Source organism: Acromyrmex echinatior, chromosome 19, assembly GCF_024713525.1.
Source record: "Acromyrmex echinatior isolate Ae372 chromosome 19, ASM2471352v2, whole genome shotgun sequence".
NCBI classification, from domain to species: Eukaryota; Metazoa; Arthropoda; class Insecta; order Hymenoptera; family Formicidae; genus Acromyrmex; species Acromyrmex echinatior.
In genome coordinates this window covers 2,519,753-2,540,689 of record NC_141870.1, presented here as the reverse complement: position 1 = coordinate 2,540,689, position 20,937 = coordinate 2,519,753, and the positions used below count along the sequence as shown (strand labels likewise).

Below are 20,937 nucleotides of genomic sequence, written 5' to 3'. Positions count from 1 at the left end.
AATGATTAATTCCCGGTGCAACGTGACTTGTAAGTCTCACGCTGCACTTAGTCTCGAATCGTGATTTATAACACGTTCCGAATGCCTACAGTTAACAGCGATCTCGCAAAAAAGCTTTGTTCATCACGGAGAACGATCTCGCACGAAAGCTGTGTAATACACTTATGATCTGTAACGTATACCATTGAGTACGTGAACAGGTTTCATCACTCATATCCCCCGTCCCCTATCTCCTCCCTCCCAAGTCAATCTCATGTTTTCCTCACACAAGTACATACAATCACAGGCAATCTTTCATCTTTTCCTTCCTGTATCCGTCTATCCATCTCCATATCACATCATGAAAAATGAGCCATCCGCTGAAACTCACCGGCGAACGCAACGTGACGTTAAATTCATTTATAATCTTCTCCCTCATAAAAAAAAAATTTTGCCGTTTTCAACGACAGAGATTCGATGCCACGGCATATCCCGGCATTAATTGCTATAACGTGTAAATTCGACATAACAAGATCAATTTTATCTTTTTAAAAAAAAGATTTAAAAAGGCGCCAGGTGTGTGTCCTTCTATCAGAAAAAATTGTTACGTAGGAAACGTTATGTAGGAAACTATTTATCTTTAACATTAAAGATATAATTTTATAATGAAGCGTACGCTACATCACCGCTATATCATCGCTACATCATTCCGTAAAATGTAATAACATAAAGATAAGTAATTCCTACAGATCGAGAGGTATGTTGTTGGCATACATTTTATCTCTCGGTCTATAGGAAGCTACTTATCTTTGACATTAAAAAAATTATATATATTATGTATATACCCTTAATATTTATATGTGTTTTGGAAAAACAGGTGATGCTTATATATGCATTTACAACCGATGGTTTTTATGATATCATAAAAACAAGAAAAATATAAATATTTATTGTATCGTAAACATTTTACAAATGAAATTCATTCAAGATGTTCACAATGCAATTAATATTTATGTGTTTTACTTGTTTTTATGATTTATATCATCCCGTAAAAAATTTTTTACCCCCGTCGAATGAATTTTATTTTAGAATGAAAAATTTGGTTCTCGTTAAAATTGATTTCTAAAAGAAACTATTTCCATAATATGTCATTCAAATCTGCTTTCCGCCAGATATTAGAAAAAGTTATTGCGTCTACAACAAAAATTCATTTGTAAGGTGTTCACAATATAATAAATATTTATATTTTTCTTGTTTTTATAACATAAAAACCATATTATTACAATAAATATTTATATTTTTCTTGTTTTTATTGTTATATCATAAAAACATATTTAATATTAAAGATAAGTAGCTTCCTACAGACCGAGAGATAAAATGTACGCCACTAACATACCTCTCGGTCTGTAGAAAGTTACTTATCTTTAATATTAAAGATAAGTAGTTTCCTATAGGTCGAAAGATATGTTATTGACGTACATTTTACGGAATGATATAGCGATGATATAGCGTACACTTCATTATAAAATTATATCGCGTCTTATATCAATTATAGAGCAACTTGATCGGGTTTATAAATACAAGACGTAAACACGCGATAAAATTCGACATAGGACATGTTATACAGATTAGTATTATTGCGAAAATCTTTGAGCGTTGCATTATACGAAGATAATATGCCGGAAAATTTAAATAACAAAGAATGGAGGTTTGGGGAAACTATTGTTATGGTACTACAACCAATCAAAAAAGAAGTGACAGAATTAATGAGTGGACAGACCTATCCAATTCTGTCACTACCTTACACGAAGTAAATTAATACCAACAAACATTATACTTTCTATACTTTAATTTAAAATAAAGCAATTATTCACACATTGCTTTTTTTTATTTAGCTACATTTATTTAACTACATGATTTTATATTTATATTTAATCACATGACACATATAAAAATACTTCCAAAAATTTAAGATCAGAAAAATTTTGTCCCAAATCGAATATCGAGTCCCGAATTCCCGAATAAAGTTTTGGGTCTCGAATAGTTTCAAGTATTTTATCCTGAAATTCAAGTACCCGATTTTACCCGATCCGATTCGAGGCTCGAATTTTTTGAGCACTCGTACACTCCTATTAAATATAAATCTAAAAATAATTCTTCAATCATCAACATAATTATATAGAATAACATAAAATAAGTGTCAAAATTTTTTGCGATATTGCTCGTCGTGTTTGAATATCCAACATAATTATTTTAGTAATTCAACAAAATTATTTCCAAATCTATATCTAACTAAATTTTTAGATACTGTACTATCTAAATAAAAAAAAATGTAATAGTTAAACTATTATAGTTAAATAAAAAAAATTAAGTATCTAGATGTTGTCTAAGTTTTCGCCGCTGAGGAAATAAGTGTCCGCTGTCGAGAAAGGGACATCTAGACACCTACTTCCTCGACGGCAAAAACATAGACAACACCTAGATGTTTAATTTTTTTTTACTTGTAATTGCTCGTCGGGTGGCGAATTATTATATAATAATGTCTTCAACCTATCCAATTTATATTATATGATATGATCTAGACACTCACTTAATTAATTCTCACAAATCTTACTAATACAATCTTACTAACGCGCAATGCGTCGAATTTATAACTACCTATCAACTTAATATTGATAAACAGAGTCCCGATCGCGTTTGTCCCCAGTCCAAGTGTCGCTCGTCGAGAAGCAGTAATGTCTACGTAGCCATCCCGTTACAGTCTAAAGATTCGGAAAAATGCTACTAGCGATATTTCATTTTATTTTTATAGTTTATTATGCTTCCGGCACACCAACGCGATGTTCATCGCGACATGCGATATCCAATGAGTGTACAGTTTTACTGATGTTTTCATTTTAAAGGTATATTGGATATCGCCTGCGACAAGCAAGGATGCTAATAATGTCTTTCCGAACGCATCTTTAAACAGCCACTGTTTCTCGGCGCGCGACGCTTGGAATGAGAATAAACAGATACATTGCATCGCAATCTGGATTCTGTTGATAAATTTATTATTGATTAATTATTATCCTGCGAATTATTTCAAACAACATGTATGTCTGAAAGACATCCAAAAGACGTTTTAAACTAGACTTTAAGACTTTTTCAAAAGACGTTTTTTAGACGTTTTTCAAACATTTTCGAATGATATCAAGAAATTATTAAGTTTTGGAGCATGTATAGCAATTTACATTATCGACTGCAAATTTTATTTATACATGTCAATCGAGTGCATAACATATGATCAATCTGAATATAATACATAATCTATTAGAAATTATTAGATGTACGAAGCTGTCCGGAAACGCGTTGACAAGATGAAAAATACAAGCAACAGTTGGAATTATCTGATAAATCGATATATGAATAATATCATACTTAATATATATTTTCAATAACGATCTATTATCTGTCACAATTATAGATCATTATTGAAAATATGTATTAAGTATGACATCATTCACATACACCGATTTATCAGGTAATTCCAACTTCTGCTTTATATAGATCCTCTTGCGTTTCCATCAGTAATTTTTATTTTTATGTTTTAGATAAATGTCAAAGGCAAAGATAATGTCTTAAGGATAATGTCTGTAAGACATCATAAGGACAATGCCTGTAAGACGTCATAAAAATAATTCTATAAAATGGTCATAATGGACAAGTCTGTAAGACGCCTTAAGGGGATGCTAAATCCGTCTATATTATTGATTAAGACCCGGTTGTTCCACCTTATGATAAATTTTACCTGTTAGATAAGTAGCAAGATTATCCAATCACATGTATAGATTGCCAGATTTACCTAACAGATAAAATTTATCAAAAGATGGAACCGGCACTAAATTATATAATTTTTATAACAAATACTTTTTTTCTCTTTCACAGATTCGAAAATCTTTTTTCAAGATTAAAGTATACGTGTTTTAATACGTGTTTAAGGTGAAGTTTATGCCAAGAATGACCAAAAATTCCGAAATTAATATATTTTTTACTATTTTTTCTTAATGTAACATGGCATCTCAAACTGTCAAGTCGTGACAACATTTGATACGAAAGTTTTGCAACTTGTATTTACGAAATAGTAATCTACAAACACGTAGTTTACACGAACAAATAACGTCGAGTTTTTAAAATTAGACTTAAACACTTTATCGCGATAAATCTGTTATACGAAAATTGACACGAACGTGCGACTGTGTGTATCTTAAGTGAGATATTGGTGTGGAAATATATAAAGACATGTCGATGCGTTGGAAAAACAACGATCTCTGGTAACTCTGTTCGAGCTTCGCTTTAGGACTCCCTTAATTAACATCCAAGTTTTATAGATTATGTATTATATTCAGATTGGATATGTTATGCACTTGATGTATAAATAAAATTTGTAGTCAATAATGTAAATTACTACACATGCTCCAAAACTTGACTAATTTCCTGATATCGTTCGAAAATGTTTGACACGTCTAAAAGACTTAAAAATGTCTTCAAGACATCTAGTTCAAGACATCTTTCGAATGTCTTTCAGACATGTTCTCTAGGTCCATTCATAGGATACATAGAGGTCAAACAAACTCTTATTATTTTATTCGGACCTCAGCTGTCGATTGAGTTTATACTAAGAAATCGATCGGTTCAGTTTTTATTGAAAAATCGATAATCTCGGATGCTCGCAATTCGCTGACTCGCGTAAAAACATGGGACGGTCAACTTAGCGCAGGACATTACTGTGTCTCTTGATAACGCCGAAAGTTTACCGCTGTGCTAGAAATGCGGGGATGCGACCGTGGAAAAATCGCCACTGTTTGAGAAACGATGAAGAGATGCGAGCGGCCTGGGAAAACGGAAATCTGGCTTTGCGAAGTTCGGAAAAGTGGATCCTTGGATTTGTCCTGAATAAATAAAGGCAAAACTTGCTGATTGTACGCCCTGTTTGCGAGAGGCGCCACGCGTGTTGAAAAGTCACAGAAGTCACCAAGAAGAAAAGAAAAAGGAAACAGACACGCGAGACAGACGGCGAGCAACGAGGCGCGAGTTTCTGTCGGACGCAAAACTTCGACTTGGAAATTAGTTACTTGGTCTTTTCCAATTACTCCGCGCAGCGGAAAACTAGAATTTTAACGTGTATTTTAACATGTACTTTATATTTTTCTCCGTCCAACCTTCGAAATTAAGATTACTGTATATTAGATTACTATCCAATTTTCGATCTGATATTAAATGTTTGTATTTTCAAATATATTTGAAAGCAAGACTGATCTCGCAATTTTGAGAGATTCTTTTCTTTCTAATTTATTAAGCGCAATGTATAGCTTCAATGTCCTTTGCTCGTCATGATTGATGAGGCCAGCTGAGAAATTTTTCCGCAAAATTTAGTCCTATTCCGGATGATATTTTCTCACACTTACACGCAAGATTTCACCGAGCTATCATTCGCATTTTCGCTTTTGTCGTAAAACATGCTTTACTCACAATAGAAAGATAGCGATTGTTGTATATCTTGAAAAAGCTTCGACGCGATCAACCAAGTGTATAAGAAGGAGATTAAGTCTTTCGAACTTCGAGAGCGAACTTTAATAAGAGCCAGAACAATTTAGAGCTTAAACATTTCACAAGAAGCACGGTAAATTGAGAGGTTTTAAGTTCGCGATGAGTCTTAAACTCTGTTTTATCCTACTTTGATATATTTCTATATATTTTTTCTACAATATATATTTTTCATTTAACCATCATAAATCCTCAATACGGAAATGACTCATGTAGACGAAAAAAGCTGGGAGTTGCATATTTCGGCTCGATTTCGTTAGCAACACCCACTATTCCCTTCTTGACACGCATTGCCTAGCAATGAATCGTCGGATGCTTGTAAACAATGCGCTTCATCTTAGCAACGTTTCTACTATTAACTATATTATGCAAATGGAATATCTCCCTCAACTTAAATAATAAATTAAAACTTTCTTTTTAGAATAATTTTAAATTAATAATTGAAAATTTTCTTTCTGTATATATATATATATATATATATATATATATTGCAAGAATTAATTAATTATTGTTATTTTATTATAAGCACAAGTTGTAAAGCACAAGTTAAAAGTTTTAAATAAATATATTATTAAATGATTGAAGCTATATATATTAATAATAATAATACTATATTATTATTATTACTATTAATATTAATAATAAAAATATTTTCAATTATTAATTTAAAATTATTCTAAAAAGAAAGTTTTAATTCATTATTTAAGTTGAGGGAGATATTCATCAGTTCCATTCATATAGTATATAGTTAATAGTAGAAACGGTATCCTGTGATGAAATGGTACGCACATTGTTTACAAGCATCCGACGATTTGTTGCGACAAGAGAGGAACAGTGGGTGTTGCTAATGAAATCGAGCCGGAATGTGTAACTAAATCCCAGCTCTGAAATGTACAGTTATTTCAGCCAAGCATTTTGTGCAATTTCTTTTTAATTTATACTACAACCAGATAAATCGCGTATAAATATTGTATACAAATATGCACAGATTTTCTATACTACGAATAATGTAAATAAATGTATAACTCATTAATAAAACAGGCTATCTAATATGCACGACCGCAAAGGTTTAAAGTTTCCATCTGCATTAACAAAATCCTCATGACAAAATCATTTATATTGATAGCAAAAATTTTATACCTAATAACTTTTATAATACACTGTGTAAAACATTTCTATTTTCTGTAACGCTTTGCTTTTTTATAACGTTCCAATTCTTTTCATGCGTGATATGAGAGGGGCTTTTGAAAGAGAGAAACTTATAGAGAAACAAATTTTTAAGAAATTAAAAAAATATATGTTCCATATTTTCGACCACTGCACCGTAATCCTATCAACTTCAATGTTTTCTCCGCATATATCCAGACATCAGATAATCGTATTACGTGCCGCTTGCACGTGCCGATCATGTATTAAAAATGTTATTATTTGTAACAAACATTTGATTGGAGCAAAGTATATGTACGCTGTATACATGGTAAATATTTCACAGCGGTTTATTAGTATATTCGTTGGGCGTATAGTTACAAAAGAGAAAAGCTGTGTTTAAACGTTGAAATAAAACACGAAAACGTAGGTTTCAAATTCATTATCGCTCAATTAAAGTTCTATCCATTAGTTCGATCGCGAAATGTTTCGATGATTCTGAACTGATATTTACCACGCACTATTGAAAACGCATTTTTGATGCATATGACATGCGCTTTGTCGAAACGCGTTGCGACGCGAAAATCCAATAATCAGAGCGCGCTGCTATTAGCTTAAATTATAAATTAGATTTCAGTTACCGCAATGTCGTAAAGAATATTTTGTGAATTAATAGTTTCTACGACGTTACTGTACAAACTTATAACGCAATTACAGCGAGAGATAATAGATAATTAATTAATAACCGCTTCGTTCGATGCAATGAGAACTTGGGATTTCATTTCGTAAATATCATTGTATCGGCAGCTATTTCAAAGCTGCTACGTATTTGATATTTCAATGATATTTCACATTTCGTCATTTCGATGTAACAAATATAGGGTAGAAGAATAATGCAATGACGTTTGTTAAATATTCAATGTTTCAATCAAATATTGCGCATAAAAATTGTGATTTTCACTATTTAATACGCGATATTTACAGCTATTCCATAGGATTTCAATGGAAACGTGAAACAGAATATTAATCCCAAATATCTGCAAATATTTTAACAATTTTGACGAAAGCTTTTGGCATATATCATTATGTAAAAATAACCTTAAAATGTTTGTAAGAATTAATCGTACCGTTTAAATGAAAAACTTCGCTTTTTATTAAATAAAATAGCTAAAGTTCATGTCGTGGGATCGAATCTAAAAGGTTATTCATAACTGTCTTTATATTCAGACGAACTTCCAGTTCTCCACGAAAGAAAGGAATCCGCTGAATGTAATACTATAGAAATTCCGCTTTTACGGAAATAAGAATTTGCACGGAACATGTGATAAACTATTTGCGTTACTGGTTGACGGTGAAAAATACTCAACGATGCTCTTACGCGGCTCTCGAAACTCTTGGAAGCCGTATATCTGCCGCTCTAATTTCTCGATTTTCAGCAATTGTAATAATCGCGACTCTGGCGAGACATTTTCAATTTTCTGTCGAGTTATTCGATAATATCACAATTATATCTCGTATTATAGAAATTTGTGATATCTCGGTTCCCAGCAATTAAATGATTATAACTCACATGATTACAAGATATTTTCAATTTTCTCTTAAATTATTCGCTGCTTTTCCCAACAAATTCCACGTTTCAATTTACCGACGTATATAATATTTAAAGCGGAAAATATCAGAATATAAATAAATAATGAAATGTTAGTCATTAACACCGTTATTGTAGAAGTACGTTACGGACGCGCGGCGGAAGCAAATGGACGAAAATTTAGCATGTCTTGCTTTCCGCGTCACATCACAAGTACTTTCATTTCATGACTTCTCCAGAAAGCAGAGAGAAGCAAACACTCGACAATCAAGACGGAAACTTCGTGTGAGATGAGATAGCTGCCCTGATGTTTTTTTAATATATTATATGTGGATAAACAGAGATTATATTTTTCATCTAGAATCCCATCGATACCCTCCTTTTTCGGGAGGACATAAATAAATGAAAGTTCATGTTACAACTAAATAACATCCGTTAAATTTGCGAGCTTTTAATCCAGATTTGAAATGCAGATGCTGTAAAGATGATTGTAATTAATGTTACGTAAGATATTTCTCCAAAAAGGTATGAGAGAAAAATGTTCCATTTTTTTATATAGACTCATTTGTTTCGCACACAAAGTGATCTGAAAAGAATGTTCTGTATGAATAAAATCTATAGTGTTTAATATTTTATCATACAATTTTAAATAATGAAGAAGTAAGTGAAGAGTCATTTTAACTTTTCATTGCCTCAAGAATTACGAGAAAACAGAATTTTTTTTTTTCCCCCAGAAAACATCGACCTCAGATGATCGAATAAAGCACGAGATTATCGTATCTCATTAATTCGATTATATTTTTTCCAGCATCGCTCTAGGAATGACGAACATTGCGGTCGAACGCGATCGTGCATGTAAAACTCACGTTAGCTTTAGATTTAATGAGTACTATAGCGAAAAGCGAATTCAACTTCACCCGTTTCTACATTAATTTGAACGGACAAAGAATCTCGCGTGCTTGGTCGCGATACAGTAAGCACTCTCCCACAAAAGAGCAATTTGGCTGAGAACGTAAGCTGAAAATCGACCTATATATATCTACAAGCGATTTTAACCGATATTATACATGTAGTGCACCTTATCTAATAGAAAGTTTTTGATTTGAAATACTCCTATGTGCTATCGAAATCGTCATGTTTCGTGGAAAGATCCTTTGCTATTGACTAACGTCACAGATCAGAACAATGGTCAAAATTTATAACAGAAATTATGACAATACTCGATAATACTAGATACTCGAAATCAAGTATGACTTTCCGATGATAAATTTCACTTGTTCATGCGAATTCCTCGTGTATCCCTTTCAAATCCATCATTTAACCATGATAATCATTACGGAAGAAACAGAAGGAACGTAGGAAACACTGACGAGTACGAAGCGGAAAACGTGCGAGCGTATTTTTTTGCCTAGTCTTTTTTTACGTGTAATTAGCAAGAAAACTGTATAAATCTTTTCATTTATCTCCATTTTAGCTTAAGCAAATGAAAATTAAATATGGATCAATTCTTCTCTCTCTCTCTCTTCGTTAAGTTCTTGTAAAAAAAACACTGCAGATTGCGTTATTACTTGAGATCTTAAATTAATTATCAGTAGTAGAAATAATGGAATAAAATGGACAGCGTAAATATCTTACTTGGAGACGGCTTCGCCATGCGTATCAAACTTAGAGAGACAGAGAGACAGAGAGGGGGGGAGGGGGGGGGAGGAGTGGAGGAGGAGGAGGAAGAAAGAAAAGCTTATGTTTTTTGTTGCAATATATATTAAAGTGAAATTAAAATAGAAGTGGCAAATCCATATAGGAACAGGCATCATCCGCTTATAAATATGAAATTTATTTTATTTTTTTGGTAAATGATCATCGTATAGATATAAGATATTTACATTTCGTGGAATAAATTTTATGATTTTATTTATTAATCTATAAATTACCATAAATTTCAATAGAATTTACTTTATCAACAAATATTTTTTGATATAATAATAAATGTATAAATCTTGTTCGCTTACAGTTTTGTGAATAACATGATTTACTTTATATTGTAAGATACAATTACTTAAAATTAATTTATTATAATTGTAATTTTTACTTTCTGCTTCTGGTATTTTAAATTTCAGGCAAGTAAAGTTTATCATAATTTCGACAAAAATAGCTAAAATATTTTTACTAGTCCTATAAAATAAAAATTACTTAACCATTTTTGTCTGTAGGGAATGAATTAATATTATATAATAGTATAATTTTTATATTTCCACATTTTTTCATTTTGGAGATTTTAGGATATTTTTACAAAATGCTAAATAAAAATATTAAAAGAAGATAAATTAAATTTGATCAAATTCAATTTTAGCTTTCCGCATTGCAATATGTACCGGTTCTGAAATTTCATAATTAATCGAAAAAAGACTAAAGAGCGAAACTGAGATGTACGAAAATGCTAGAGAATACTACAACAAGATAACGTTTTTTGTATATCGATGCGCTAACCAGATTTAATGTCTGTAATGACATTAGTGCGGCTCTAATAACGCCGATCCGGTGATCTCTCCAACGTGGATTATTATTCTCGGGCCAATTATAACTCTTGCGTTCGACGGAGATGGAGACACGACCCATTTTCGCTTGGATGCAAAACGTGAGAGATTTTCTTCCGAAATTTACAAGAATTATGTCTCGAGGCAGTATCTTCTTATCGCGCGATCGCGGCGAACACTGTAATATCGCGGAGATATCGAATGAACCAGTCTTTATCGCGAAGCTGAATTTTTTCCTCGGATGAAGACGTATTTCAATGAGAAAGTCTGCTTTTAATGAGAGAAAGCTTACATAATGAGATTAAGGCAGATATCACGCGATAATGATAGATCTTATAACTTAGAAATTTTTAATTTTAATTCTCTTTCTCATCTTCTTTTAAATGATGAATCATATATTTTATATTGTTATTAACGTATTAAAATTTAAAATGTAATAAACAAAATGATGACTTTTTGAGTCGTTTATGCAACGATATGATATTCTAGATATGATATTCTAGAAAGATATTGGATTTGTTAGATTCGCATTACATTGTGACATTTCTAAGTTTTGTACGATATCATAAACCGAAGTTATTTATTTTTTAATTGAAATATGGAGACGGTAAATCGAATGCATTCGTGCATCTCAAGCAAACTTGTAACCATCTCGCTACGAATGCCGTTCGCGCATTTTCCGTCCGAGAGAACGTGAAGTGCATGCCAGCGGTGATTTTTAATCAAAACTCAAGTACTCGTTAGATTACGTGATCACCCATACTCCGCCATAATCGTGGAAAGTTCGTTGAAACTGTTGGAAGAAGCGTATATGCGAAGCGAGACGTCTTTAAAAACTGGAAATAAGTCCAGCTTCCGTGATATTTTCCAGCAGAACAGAGATAATATCGACAATGATTTACATTTTTAACATATCGAGAAACGAGGAATTTACACAAACATGAAACGCTTGCCAAATTTTCGTAAAACCTGCCAAGAACGATTATATGACTTTAGAATACAGTGCTTATTTTCGTCTTAGAATGAAATACTATTTACAAGTTTCAGTTTCGCTTTTCTACTTCAGAGGTATAAAATATATAAATTTTCAAAATAAATTTTATAAAATTTAAATCCTAGAACTCGTTTCATCAGAAAAAACCGTAAAATTAAGGCAAAGAGAGAGATTATAATGAGAAAGACAGTAATAAATAAGAACAAGTTAATTTTCCTTTCATCATTGACAATATTTTTTATCCGAGAGAGATGATTGCGAGTAAAAAAATTTAATAGTAAATTTAAAACGAAAAATGTTGATAAAGTTTGAAACAATGTGCGATATTGTCAGAGGGTTAAAATCAATATTTCCCGTCTATTGTTACGTCCAAGCTCCGCATGTATAGGGCTGAGGGGATAAACGCAGCAGGAATCGAATTTTGACCGATTTGGTCGCGTTCAAGCTCTGGACCGCAAGGAAGCTGAGGGGAAGAAGCGACGCAAATCGAGAAGCACTTTGCTTCGACCATTTTTTTTCTAGTCGCGTGTCCAAGGAGGGCATCATCGGTATCTCTTTAATCTTCCGCCGTTTGTATACGTGCATCGATTTTTAATTTATCTTGGGCTGACATTTACGAGGAGATACTGGAATCTTTACTTTAGGTTGTCATGGAGAAGAAAATTTTTATTGCTTTTTAAGATGTAATGGTTCAATTTATCTGTCATTCGTAACTATCTTTATTGTATATTCAAATGAACTTCAGATCTCCACGACAGAAAAGAGTCATGGGAGTCCGACGTAACATGGGAAAACAAAAAATTTGTATTGCTTTTTAAGCTGTAACGGCACAATTTATCCGTTACATCCTAAAATATTCTAGATATCGTATGTTATAACGCAGATTGCCGTATTCAGGTATTGTTAAATATTGGATATTAATGCGCATTGAAAGCAAAATCGGTACTTAGAGCACTCTCGCTGTGAGCGGGATCAAACGTAAGCCCAGTATCGAATAAAATTTTCAAAATATTATAGTTTGCACAAGGCACAAACATTGCAGAAAATGCACCACAATTGACTATTGTCACAATCACAATGAAATTCGAGGAACGCTCGCATAATAATAGTAAAGAAATTAAATATTAATATATTATATTTAGAAATTAAACAACAAAATTTAGCGAGTTTTTCCGCATTCTCGATATGCGAATTATTTTAAATTTGAACCAAGGCGACACGCGTACCAAGAGACAAACCAGTTCCAAGATTATACAGTGTGCTGCTGTTAACTGGAACGGCCGTCGCTCTTTCGTGAGTAAAGAGAGGAAAATGTCGAGGAAAATGGGTAAAAGAGAATCTTGTATATCAGGTTCAGCATTATCTAATTTTCTATGAACCTCCTTCGCAAAGATGCACCTGTAAAATTTTTCTCTTTGCCATTTTTCTTCTCGCAGTTCACGTAAAAGGCAGCAGTAGCAGCGGTTTGCCTCTATTTCCAAAATCTCTCTCTATACGCGATTACACATCAAAATTATAGAAATTAATTGGATCTCCTTGATTGGACACCTAAATCAGTGCAGTTGATTGATACGCTTAAATTAGTATGCAATTAATCAATTGCACAAAGAGACAGGAAATATAGAGTAGTTATCTCCTGCGTAAATGAGAAACATAAAGTAGCTATGTCCGAATAAATGCGCATGTGTGTAGATAAATTTCCGTGTTTTTTTTTCTTTCTTTCAATTACTTTTTTTTATAAATCCAGCGTCATTATTAATAACTGATATTCTTCGTGCAACGTGTACGTTATGCATTCATCAATTATGTAATTTGTTTTAATTTCTATGCAGCTCCATACAAAAGAAGATAAAAATTTGTTATTGGACGAAGCTGTATTTATTTCATAAATTTTTATCTCAAGCTAAATTACGTGACGAATATAATTACGTGTTTACTCACACGTAACAGAACGTATACGTTAACGAATTCATGCTTAATGAGATTAACGTTAAATTGTTAACCGATATATCCGATGTGGAAACAGCACTCATATCAAATTAAAGGAAAGAACAATCGCTAGTTTTCACGCTAGCAATCTTTTAATAATATCGATTTTAACGTTTACATGTTTATGTATCGTAATCAAAGATTTGGATATATTTAATTTAAATAGTATGTAATATTATATTATTCCATATAATCTATGGCGCGAAACCATCTTTCGATTTGTGTATCAAAATGCTAAGGGCTAAAATCAGGATTACGGTGCAAGGATGCATCAAAAATAACTAACCTTGATCCTCCGTGGCAATTAGACCGCTTATCACTACTCTCCTCATCCTCATCATCCTCCTCGTCCCTCGAAGTAACCAGCGACTGGGGAACCGAAGAGGGAGCGCTACTGCCGGAATCAGGTCCGGAGCCCATCTTTGAATCAGAAACACCACCGGAAGACTGCAGACCACCCTCTACCTGCCCTTCCTCCTTTTCCATCCGATCCACCTGCAATTTCATAATGAATTTCACACGGAGAGATTTCTTTTAACATTTACCCTGAAAATATGATAGTTGTGGTACACTACAATATTTTAAAGATTTTTACCAAAATCTTTAAAATATTGTACTGTATCACAATTATCATATTTTCAGAATAAATTTTAAAAGAAAACTCTGTCTGTACATCATCTGAATTTTAATAAAAATATCGTTACTTATATAAATCAATACTGATTGCGGATAGACAGTCGACTTAATTTCTTTTTCATTATTTAAATAAGTTATTTCAATTCGTACATTGTGTAAATTTAATTAAAGGTTTTAATTTAATATCAAATAATATAATATAAAATTGTATTTAAACAGTTTATTAGAAGATTGAGGAAAGATATTATAAACTTTCGAATTGACTCACGTAAACTGCCGATGACATTTCGTATGTTGAAACGCGATTTAAAAAAAAAAACGTTTTTTTTACCATCGCCCACAGATATCGAATATCATTGGCTAAATAATACATAAATATCACAAATTCCAGCATTCAATGACATACAATATTTGATCATAAAACCAAAAATTATCATTTAAAATTTTTGAAAATTTTCCGGCATCGTTTTGCTTTACCAAAATAGCTACATCAGAAAGCTACGTATCGTTAATATAATACTGCAAAGCTTTGTTTCGATATATGTAAAATGCTTTCCTACATTTTTGTTTGAAATATCTCGTATTTCGTGTTTCGTATTTCGTGTTTCGTATTTCGTATTTCGTATATGTCACTTAAATCAATATCCTATTTTGCCGTTGGAGAACCGATCACGTGTCCAAGAGCTCATCAAGCCGTATCCAGACCAAGCAAACAAACACGAACAAATACGAACAAACAAGCTCCTTCAGTGAGTACAAATGGCATCTATGTCGCGAATGCTTATATTTGTTCGTGTTCGTTTGCTCAGGATTCGAGTTCAAATCATTGATCGGAACGGCATATAAATGTTCTCGTTTTTCACCCTGTGACTGATCTTGCGTACATAAAAAGTCTCAACGATCAGTGATCCCTTGGGATTTGGAAAGCAAAACGAAATATAGTATGTGATCAGAATGAGAGACTGCCAAAAAGCTAAATGTTGCGATTTTCGGCTGTTTTTCATCTCGTAGCCACCGAAAATCGATACAGGAATCATGACTAATCGCGATCAGAAACTTCCGATCGGAAGTCGTAAAAGTTACATGGTAGTTGCCTGATCTAGAGAGTGGAAAACAGAATTGTGGATACGTTACGTAATCTACTTACTGTACCGGATACTTTTAATTACCTTTGACAGAGAATAGTAACAGGAAAACAGAAAGCAAAATAAAATAAACAGAACGCTTCTACGATAAATCCAAACTTACAAGCGCATTCTCTAACTAATTGAAGACAATTTTTGCTTAACAAAAGTCACAAGCATACCACGCATACTATCACATTTTTACATTTTTCATAATTTTTTAATTCTTGATATTAGATATTTTGCTAAGATCTCAAATCAAAATTTTGTTAAAGTAATATCTATGTGTGAATAAAAAAAATGTATTGAACATAAAATAAAATAAAATAAAGTTTTGTCATTAAATTTTCTGTTAAAAATTAATTTATAAAATGATTTTTTTAATTTGGATAATTTCAAAGTTCATCTTAATATTTTCATTACATACAAAAAAATATGTTGCTGCTTCAGCTAGAATTATAGCTGTTTTTTGTATCTGATAGAAAATTATATATCATACGTATAAAATTTATAATATAAATTTAAATTCTATCTCTGTCATCTATATGATTAGATGCAATACATATCTAATATCGCTATAGAAATTTATCTATTTTAGCTATTTTTCATACTTAGATAATTTTCGCTATAACTGCAAGATCACTTTTTTGAGTGTAAGAAAGGGTTTTCAACTGTGTTAGAAAATCCTTTTATAATTAACATTATGAGTTGTCCTATATATTCTACTGTTCTATGCGAACGACAGAAAATGCATAATTGCATGACAAAGGATGCGAAAGTTGTTTACATCCAAAGCTAGAGGTGATGCAAAATACAATCGTGATCTCGCCGTCGGAAATTATAACTTTAATTAACGAGATGTTATATTGTCTAGTCTTTAACAAACGATATTTTCTTGTTGTTAACCAGAAAATTCGCAACAATTTTCCTCAATTTCAATTCCCACGAGAATTTATATACTTTTATATAGAAACACATATATACTGTTTATTTAAAATATTTTATAATTCATATTTTTATGTTTTTAAGATTTTTGTATTTCATATTCTAATAATATATGTTTTAACAGATATCAGTAAATGATTTCCACTAGATACATTTACCGGCACTCATAAATTTTCCAGCACATACATAATCCCGACTTTATATACATGTAGCTCATGAAATCGATTTATCTTCCAATACCATCGCGGTTACTTAGAACCTACATTTCGTTTTAGGATTCTTCTAGTGGTTAAATCTTTCTGTTTCGTTACAGGTCTCAGTACTCTCAGTTCAAAGCTTTAGCTGCTTAACTGGTCAAGATAGAAAATACACTACGTCTCTTTCAAAAAATGTCTTGTTTGCTGCAACTCGGTAGAACATTTATCAGAATATGATAAAGGCAACATTTGTCTTTAATAAAAATTGTTTTTTATGGATATTTAATGTAGTTATACTTTTTCCTTCGCATTACTATCTGCGAAGGTGCCTAATTACAATGAATTTTTTCCCCTCTAATTTGCTAGTACACGAAAAGATTTTTCTTACAAACATCGCGAGCATGTCAGATGCGTTAAAATATTAATTATTCGTTTATATATTCATCAAAAGAGTTACGCGCGCAAAAAGTGTTTAATGTATCGAAAAAAAAAAGCGTTATGTGGATGAATACCCCTTAGTATTTATATAATATCTATCCATGTAATATGTCCGACAAACGAACACAGTAAATATGTAGTTTATGTATGCGTAATACATAAACAGTGTGTCCCGTAAAGAGCGTAACAGCTTAAAAGTATATTCCTATGTTCATTTGAAGACGAAAATTTTAATACTAAATTATAGAAGATAATTTTTGAATTATTAGCCTAAAATTTGCAACGTAAAGTTTACAACATAAAGTGTTAAAATCAAAAGCTAATTATCTTCCGATGTTAATATTGATAATATAAAGATTACGAAATATTAAGATAATTATGCAAAAATAAAATTATTAATATTTCTAATTACTGATATTTATGATATCTAAACATTATTGTAACCTCAACATTTTAATTAGAATTTTCGTCTCAAAATGATCTCAGAACTCTCTCCTTGCGTTTTTACAGGACACCCTATATATAGGACTGATATGTATGTACATACATATACATGGGTAATATACTTATATGGATAAAAGTTTACACAAAAATATATACATATATGTACATATCTATACAGCACTGCTGCAGCCGTCAGTGATTCTGTAATGGCTGCAACCATTTCGATACATATTCACTAGAGTTTTACTGGAGCGCGCATGAATATATTTCATTTTATTTCAAATTCAGATACATCCGAGGTGTCGAGTGCGTTAAATAAAACTGCTAAACAGCTCGTTCGTTCTCGCTTCGTTTCTTTCGGACATTGTACAGAAACAATCATCGTCGAATAATATCTACAAAGAGCAAATAAAAGACCAAATTAAATGAGACCAACGGCATCCATATCGTCGCTTTTATCGGTCGAAATATCTCGTACTCGTGGTGTTTACGTTATCGCATTACGGGTAGTTTCGAAACCAAAGTTACGACCGCAGAACGGTGGTCGTAGCATCGTAACGTGATGGTAAAGATCGATTCGGCGATCCAATGACCTTTCGATCCAATGACCTTAAAATGTATGTACAATATTACATGTATAATATAATATAACGCAATGCAGAGCATAACATAATCATGCAACTCTCGCGGATGGCATCACAATCGATATTCACGATACTATTTGTCTTGAAAATGCGAAACGACGTTGAGGAAAGGAGAACGCTGACAGAAACACGTCCCTGCGACTGTACAAACGTGGTGGTTGATACAATAGTTAGTCAGCGCGCGCCAATATGGACCAACATCTCGAATTGACACAGAGAGATATCATTGTTTCTCCGCTCTTGTTCCAAGTGCGGAGCTTAACGCTGCTTGTTTAATAATAATAATAATAATAGCTTTGTGCTCTAAAGCACAATCCTTTCGAATAATACTTCCCTGTGTCACCTATATCATGATAGTAGCCTCTATAAGACACCATACTGTAAATTCCGTTAACAACGCTCGCAGTAGTGTATAAACCATGTTATTTTTTTCAATCTTAGATCTAGTAGTTTGTTACGTTTATTATATTTCGATATACAGGCTCTCTTATATGACGCGCAACTTTAATTCTAATCTAAGACTTCATGATTCCATATTTTTGCAGAGAAAAAATGTTTCTTTCTAAAAAAAGTTACCTGTCGCAAAAGTTTATCAAATAAAAATTTTTGAAGCATGTAAATCATAAATAAACTTCTTTCTTTTTTTTTTTAAATAATTTTGTTCCTTTCTTTTCTTCAAATTTTTTTAAGCATATATTTTTATATAATTATTGTAGATATTATATTAAAGTAATAATAAAAGTTTGATAACATCCTTTATATGTTTATCTTTCATTAAATGTTTCGTGTAAAAAATTCTCGAAAGCCTTTTCAATATCGCCATAGGTATAATCTATTTGCCAGAAATTTTCAATATTATGTTTCGCGGCTATTGTAAATAATATACGTATATATTGCACATATAAATCTATACAGGATTATCGTTTCCCTCGTATACGTGTAGTTTCATTTAATTACAATATTACGATCATCGCTAATACTTTTATCAGGAAACCGACATCGCACGTCAGCGATTGCTCGCAATTATCCTTAAATGGAACGCAAAATGTGATTTGTAATTTTATGTTCGCGAATGACGGTACTTCATTCGTCCGTCCATCAAAACTGTATAATACGTAGTCTCAGTCTAAATCACATATGCGCATTTATATAACTGGATTTCTAGAGGGATGTAGGCGGCACTATCAGCTGCCTGAGACTTTCTCGTCTGTGCACAAAAAAAATGTCAGAGAAAAGGTGGTGTTGCCGATTTTCTGTTGTTCATTTTGATGCTCTATTTCTTTTTTGTTTTTTAACACAATGCAAAAAGTCTATTTTGCAGTAGAGTCGCGAGCATAAATTGGGCGAGCCGGAAAACGCTGGTAATGTCGGAGAGTAATTGATTTTACAGAAACTTCGAGAAAAACTGACATTTTTGAATTCTCTCTCTCTCTCTCTCTCTCTCTCTCTCTCTCTCTCTCTCTTTCCAAATTCCTTTTCATAGAATTTAACTCAATTTCCTCGCTATTATACAAAGATCAATCACAGATGGTTCCAGAATTCCCGGAAGAATATTTAATTAGAGCAATCAGAACATTTAAATGTAAATTCAGCCTTTCCATACAAAAAAAGAAATTCTGTTTGAATGCAAATAGCAAACACTTTATTAGAACACACGATGAAAATAACTTACATGAAAGACGGTAATATATGTGATAATAACCTTTATTATAAACAGATTTCCATATATTCGCTGTATTTTTATATATACGCAATTTAATTATATATAAGCAATTTAAAGCAAATCAAGGAGAGAAGCAAATCAATGTACGAGATCTACAATTCACAAAATATGTTTAAAGTTTAAATATGGTAAATTTACAGTTGTTTTTAAATGTACAGAAATGCGCTAAAAAAAAGTCATTAATTATGGACGTCTAGATTTATGCACTTCAAATTCTTTTTACGTCGATGGAAACGTCGAGTTATCTCCGACAATATCATCTAGTCGACTCTCGCGAGACTTCTATCGATTACAAGCTATCCTCTAAAATACTGCGTCAAATTTTTGTACTATAGATGCGAAAAAAAGCCTAATCTGTACGTGATAGTAAAATAATACAGCTATTATCATTGTGTCCGCTTCGCCTTAATTTCATCTAATTTCATTTGTGAAATTGTTCGTTTCGCCTCAATTCCATCGTAATTTCATCTGTGAAATTGTTTGATCATGGTGGATGGAACTATTGATTTTCAAAAAAGATGATGCGAAATAATAAGTGGAAACAGTTGAATGCTTTTTATGGTTATACCACATTCAGATTGAATGTTATAGATTAAAGATGGATGCTCGATTTCTCAAATGATAACATGCATACAGTCATGCCTGCTCTGACGCTAGAATTCTTTCATGCATCGAACGCTGCATGCTGCATATACATAATTTTATATTTATTACTTTATTGGATTACTTCATAGCTTATTTCCACGTATGCACCAATCTGATTCCATCCACCACGCACCAATCAAAAGAAACTATAATTTCATAATTATTTTTCAAAAATCAGACTGTACATTCGGCAGCAGAAAAATTGCAACAATTTTTTTCCGCAATGTGGCTTGCTCATTGCGCAATTGGTTCTTACTTATGATAGATCTAGCAATTACTAATTCAATCGGTTTATAAGCAAGACTGAGTTCCGAACTCATCAAAA

At 32.2% G+C, this 20,937-nt stretch overlaps 1 protein-coding gene across 13 annotated transcripts in view; it reads right to left on the bottom strand.

Moving 5' to 3' along the window:
• LOC105147812 (Cyclic nucleotide-gated ion channel-like) overlaps nt 1-20,937 on the bottom strand; it is a 145,196-nt gene that overhangs the window by 30,239 nt on the left and 94,020 nt on the right. For 12 of the 13 annotated variants that reach the window (XR_015548272.1, XM_087416054.1, XM_087416053.1 and 9 more), the window contains one exon: nt 14,103-14,311. The exons of the other annotated variant lie outside the window; for it this stretch is intronic. Coding sequence is in view for 11 of the 12 variants with exons in the window: in XM_087416054.1 (XP_087272180.1) it covers nt 14,103-14,311 (209 nt within the window). In the remaining variant the exon portion in view is untranslated. The remainder of the gene's footprint in view (nt 1-14,102; nt 14,312-20,937) is intronic. 13 annotated transcript variants of the gene reach the window in all.